At 36.0% G+C, this 6,305-nt stretch overlaps 1 protein-coding gene across 1 annotated transcript in view; it reads right to left on the reverse strand.

Moving 5' to 3' along the window:
• The window catches only part of LOC101861538, an 11,543-nt gene extending 5,687 nt beyond the window's left edge, over positions 1-5,856 (reverse strand). Inside the window, exons 1-2 of the mRNA XM_005107864.2 lie at positions 5,610-5,856; positions 1,829-1,957 (exon numbers count right to left, since the gene is read on the reverse strand). Coding sequence (XP_005107921.1) covers positions 1,829-1,957 — 129 coding nt within the window. The 5' untranslated portion in view covers positions 5,610-5,856. The remainder of the gene's footprint in view (positions 1-1,828; positions 1,958-5,609) is intronic.
• Positions 5,857-6,305: the final 449 nt, after the last annotated feature.

The raw sequence follows: 6,305 nt of genomic DNA on the forward strand, positions 1-6,305 counted from the left end.
AGATGATCAAACGTTACAAGAAGGCCCGAGACAGGAGTTGTATTATCTAAAGGCCTGCCTTATGTACTGTATTGTTAGAGAAATAATTACATGCAACATTATTGTTATTGATATATGTACAAAACTTGGGATTGCAATGACAAGTACCGTGCTTACATATAAATGATACACAGCTGTTTGTTTCTTTGGGGGTGGGGGGGTGTTCGTTTGTTGTTTTTTGTTGTTGTTGTTTTTTGTCGGGTTATTTTATTCTTCATCAACGTCTCATTCATAGCCTGTACTTATCTCACAAATTAATATAGTTCCACGAACAGTCTTTTGATGGTCACCACTGCGAAGCGTTTTGTTTTTTTTTGTGTTTTTTTTTTAGCTAAAGTCATTGTGTATCAACTAAAGAAAGACATGCCTCACTTCCTCTCCACCCCCCCCTCCAAAAAAAAGCAAAGGGTGGGCAACAAACACTATGGATAGATAACATCAAGGCATAGACTGGTCTAAGTACCACAGAGTGCCTGACGGTGATCACCGACTGTAAGCAACGATGGGTCATCGCACATCAACTTCTGAGCCAGAGATGACACCTCCAGGCGTCCAGGTATAACTCACTGCCCATCAACCTAAAACCTTGTCTCTTAGACTACTAACCAACATTTGCGAGCTTGAAGATATCAACCGTTAACCCGTAAGTATTGGCATTTCGGTATTATAAGAAGAAGTAGCTTGCATTATGGTTAAGGACCGGCTATAACCGTGCATGTGCATGAGCATTGATTTTAGAAAAGTTGAAAATAATACGTAATTTCGTTATTGTTATCTATTAGAATTGCTTAAAATATCATGTAAATGCTCATTTTACCCAATATCGTAATCACCAATTGTAATTATAGTTGTGAATAACATATTATTCACTTTGACACCCTCCAAAAAGTATTTGGCCTGAATTGGCGGATTCACGTTCAGAGTCTTATACAGGAGATAATAATCATTACATCTATACACATTACAAGATGGTTACCGATGCCCGTGATGCAACGTATTCTGCGAGTGAGTTCGTGTTCGTTTGGAAATGTTTTATTATTATATTCTGTTAATTCTAATTCCAAATTTATTTTGTTTATCGCAAAAAAGGGAAGGGGAGGGGGGCTGTTGCTGTTGGGCTTTTAAAAAATTGAGTCTCCCCATTTGTCTGCTGGGCATTGGGTCCCTTTCAACTCGGACTAGCCCTGACAGAGAGGGTTCAAGCAGCCCGCCCCTAAATTACACTAATTGTATTGATAAAGGCGTAAAACATATTAATAATAATGACAAGCACCATGGTGAAATCAAGCTCTCGTCAAAAATCGAAGAAAACTGCATTTTTCTTCCCGTTTGGCAATTTTTATCAAATTTTATTAATTTTTTTTTGCTCAACACCTCTTATGTCCTTTTAAAAACACATTTCCATTCGGATTTGATTGAAAAACGCTAAAAACGTTTTAAAAAACCATCAAAGGCCAGAAAAAAAGCAAATTTACAGTATCTAAGGACACTCAAGCTTTGGAAGTCATCAAACTTGGGCCGCCATTTTCTCACTATTTTTACCCAGACTACCTTAACTCCTATAATCGTAATTGTATCGAGTGGTATTTGAGATAGATAGGTTCATTTTTTAAATCAAAAGCAAGATAAATGAATAAGTTTTAAGATGATACAAATGACCCCACATGCCCCCCCCCCCCCCCCCCCAAATTGACGAATGCCTGATTACACCGTGTCGTGACTCATTTTAAATTTATCGCGTTGCAACCACCCCCCCCCAAAAAAAAACAAAAAAAATCGTTCACAGTACCTGGTTGAAGTTATTCTTGTAGTACCTACTGCCGATTCTTCCCAGCTCCCGACTTCCGACACCTCCTGACGAAGGCAGGCCGTGCGAGACTGCCACGCAAAGTGCCGCAATCCAAGCCACGAACATCATCTGGAGAGGACACGACACAGTTACCGCCCTTAATTATTTTACCGTAGTTAAAATTATAATACCATTGTATTTCTTTTCACGATTAAAATTGGTCTCTTTTACGGGACAAGCGGGCTGACCCAGATTTTGGGGGTTTCCAGAAATCTTGACCTAATACACCAAAAGTGGGCTTTGGACCTATAGGAAAAGTTTGGTTTTATTGTTGTGTATATTTGTCTGGTTATAAAGAAAACTCACCTTGTATTTTAAAGAAACTGAAAAAGGGGCAAAAACTTTATATTCGATTTTCTGAAATCAGCATTTTTCGGGATAACACCCTTGGCTTAAAAGCGAGCAATAAGGAGTGAAAAGGGGGCTTTTACTTTTTGTAATACCAAAGAGAGGGTTATTATAATGTAAGTTTTCCGTTTTCTTTCTCTTTTTTGGAAGTGGGGTGGGGGGCTGTTGTTATTCTCTTCATAGTAGAAATCTCAACTTTTGCATTTTTGGATGAATTGCCTTTAGAATCATAATCCAATCTCAGTCGCAGTTGCACATCGTATTTTTAACTGACTTGGCAGTAAAATTACGAAGAAAATCTAACGAATAGATAGTCAGATAATATGTTTTTTGTAGTATATCATTAGATAACTGTTTGAATAAGTAAGTAAAAAAATGGGTCTTTGGAGATTACAATAGTTATAATAACTAGAACAATAGTGATGAGAGTAAAAATAGCAAAATTAATTTAAAAAATAACACCACAAATAATAATAATGATAGTAAGAGCAATAATAACAATAATAACAATAATAACAATAATTATGAAAATAAAGAGAATAATAATGATAATAAAAATAATATTATTAATAATAATAAGAATAATAATAATATATAATAATAATAAAAACAATAATAATAATAAAGCAATAATTATGGTAATACATGTAATGATAATAATGATATTGATGATGATAATAATAATGATAATTCAATAGTAATATAATTAATGATAATAACAATAATGATAATGACAATAATAATAACAATGATAATAATGATAATAATAATAATAATAATGATAATAAAATAGTTTTAATGACGATGATAATAATAATAATAACAATAATAATAATAATAATAATAATTATAATTATAATAATAATAATAATAATAATAATAATAATAATAATAATCGAAAGACAAATAATGTAAATATCAACGTTCTTCCTAATACAGAATTTTCGGCGCAATAATTCTTTTCTTTATGAGATCTTTTAAGGATTTGGGACTAAACTGTTCAAATTTAAATTATGTTAATGGTGAATGGTAGAAATTCAGATTTTCTTAAATAAATTCGATGGATATACCGCAGTTGCCCTCTATTTCCATAGATCTGAGCCAAAATACTTCTTTAGCACATGTTTAATAGAACGTTTTTTAATGGTGTAATAGTTTATAATTGAAATTTTGTACATACTTGTGTTTTATACACATTTGTACTAATTTGAGAGAGACAAGTGGCGTCAAGCATTATTAATTACTCTGCGTATGTTGCAACAATCATAATAAATCACTACCTCAGAATATTAAAGTTCTATGTGCTCAGTACCTAGTTTTGAGAAATTTGACGCCAAAGATTTCATTTAATTTCAAGCTTGTTTCAAATGCAATTCTTGGAATATCGTGATAACGAATCCGAATAATCTAACGACTTTTATAGAGCAGATAGAACATTTATTGGTTTTGACCTCATGGTCATAGTTACTCAAAACAGCCAAAAATGTCAAACAGAACTTTATAATTCTAACATAGCAGCTTGTATTATACCTATTTGTACGAATTCGAGAGAGTGGCGTCATGCAATATTAATTACTCTCTATCTGTGGCATCAATCCGAGTAGACCATAATTATATGTTCCACTGATTGCTATGATTATTGTGCAATTCATTCCAAACTGGTGGTTTTTCTGTAACTTCGTTTTTCTGGCAAGAGGCTTTAGGGAATTGGGACATATAATATTTTCTTAACGCACTACACAACTTTCTGAAAATAAATATTTGGTTATAAGAAAATAAAACTACACATTACATTGCACTTCTATTCAACTACTACCAGGCCCCTTTCATTCTCTCAAATCATCTCTTCCTCTCTCTCTCTCTCTCTCTCTCTCTCTCTCTCTCTCTCTCTCTCTCTCTCTCTCTCTCTCTCTCTCTCTCTCTCTCTCTTTCTCCTTTCAAGTGATTGTGTTCTTTTCCTTTTTTCATGGCACTTTTGCATAGAAAGTATCTAAACACGACGATGAAAGTCTTGTTGTGCAATGCACCGCAATCATGAATTTCTACTATTTACTAGACTCTACACCAGTGCTTTTGGACCTATGTATTGCCAGCGCTAACTTTTACCACAATGTCATTGCAGGTAAGATGTTAAAATTTTCGTTACACCCACCTTTGTGTATTTTTAAGCAGGCATTAAATGATACCTATCACTTCCCTAGCGATTCCAACCACCCACTAATATCACTAAATCGACAGTGACAGAACCATGCAATTTTGACCCATGAGAAGAGATATGTGCACAAAGCGTACTTTTTAATTACGGAAACTTTATCTATAAATGAGTGTTTTATGTCATTTGTTGTGATGTGAGCCAATGACCTTAAACACTGGATTAACTTACTAACTTCACCAAATCGACCAGGTAGACAATAATTGATATACACTTGAATCTAAACCTCAAGTTAAATATCTAATTCTGAAATGCAACGCACACGTTTTACTACCTACTTCACTCTACATCTACAATGCCCACTAGCTCAATAATCCATCCCCTTTTTATCCAGTTTTCTTTTTTGCCCTTTCAGCGCTTGCCAAACGCCCATAATTCCATGCCCAGGGAATACCCCAACGTTATGTCTAAACATTTGCTTGTGGTGCTAACTTACGTTTCTTCTTTTCAGTGAAGTCACTGCAGACTTTTTTTCGTTTAAAGATAAATATATAAATAAATAGGTAAATAAATAAATTGTAAAAGAATAAATAAATAAATAAGTAACAAGAAACAAGACAAGTAAAATAATAGAAGTTTTATCAGAATATGGACATATCAGTTAAGAGACAATTAAGAAAACAAAAGGATGCATAAGCAAATAGTTTGAGTTTAACCAATCACAACCCCAGATAATTGCAAAACATGGGAGCAAGCTTCTAAATCCCATGTTTGCACGTTGTCAAATCCACACAGAAATAAATTTTTCCTATCACTAAATGACTGTTATTATATCTATCCTTGCTTAAATTCAAACATGAAAACACACTCACCGAATCAGAAACTTATGGTAAAATATATAGATGTAGCAAAGCGTGTATATAGGAGAAGGTTCCTTTCAAAGGATGTCCCCGGTATCATCGTAGTATATCATCGTCATTTCAGACAAAACATGTAGTGTCCTTGTTCACTCAAGTCGTTTGACACCTTCTAGTGTAGCTCACACAACGTAAGTCTAAATTTTACACCAAATTCCTGTTTCCTTTTCCACCCTGAAACACACAATCACAAGTAAAAGCAGAAAGATGGAATAGAGACTGCAGTAAGTAGGTAGATGTGGCTGTTCTAGAATTATTCCTCTTTACGGTTGCCCTGTGTTTTGTGGTGAGAATTAAGACTTACCCTGAGGGCCGGAAAGGGCTTCTGTTTGGGCAAACCGCGCTAAGCCTAAGAGGTAAGGGCCGCTTCCTCCAGGAAAAATGACCCTAATCCTTTATATAGTCCAGGAACAAACGGGAAGGGGGAAAAGAGAGTGAGAGATAGAGGGAGAGAAAGAGGGAGAGAGAGAGCAAGCAGCAGCAGCAGCAGCAGCAACAGCAGCAGCGCCACCCACCGACCGCACAGACGATGGGTGAGACGTAGCTATTTTTAGCACACACACTCTACGTGGTCATCGGCTGGACGAACTCCTTGAGGGTGGGCAACAATTTGGACACCGACGGTGGGCGGGAAAAGCCGCCATTTTGAGTCGGCTGAAGACGAAAGGAGACATGTGAGAATAAAAATTGATCTGTTGGCGCGGCGGGTTTCAGCCAGTGACGGCCCAAATGTTCTGGTGTCGGCCAGGCGGGTTTAGACCTATCATCCTGCGGTGATTTTGACTGGGATGTCATTTGTGGTTCTCTCGCTGCGTGAGTTGTGGTCAGACTCTCTCAGGAAGTGTCCGATATTAGCCTCCGTCTCACATGAATGTCAGTCTAACGGACAGCCTCTCGTAGGAACTGTGGGATTGTCCGGGAGATTTTGGATCATCGACAAAAAGAGGGGATTTGCGAGGTTAATGTCCACAGCTTGGATTATCTGAGCTATATTTAGAAG

The sequence above is a fragment of the Aplysia californica genome, unplaced genomic scaffold, assembly GCF_000002075.1.
Source record: "Aplysia californica isolate F4 #8 unplaced genomic scaffold, AplCal3.0 scaffold00638, whole genome shotgun sequence".
Lineage (NCBI taxonomy): Eukaryota > Metazoa > Mollusca > Gastropoda > Aplysiida > Aplysiidae > Aplysia > Aplysia californica.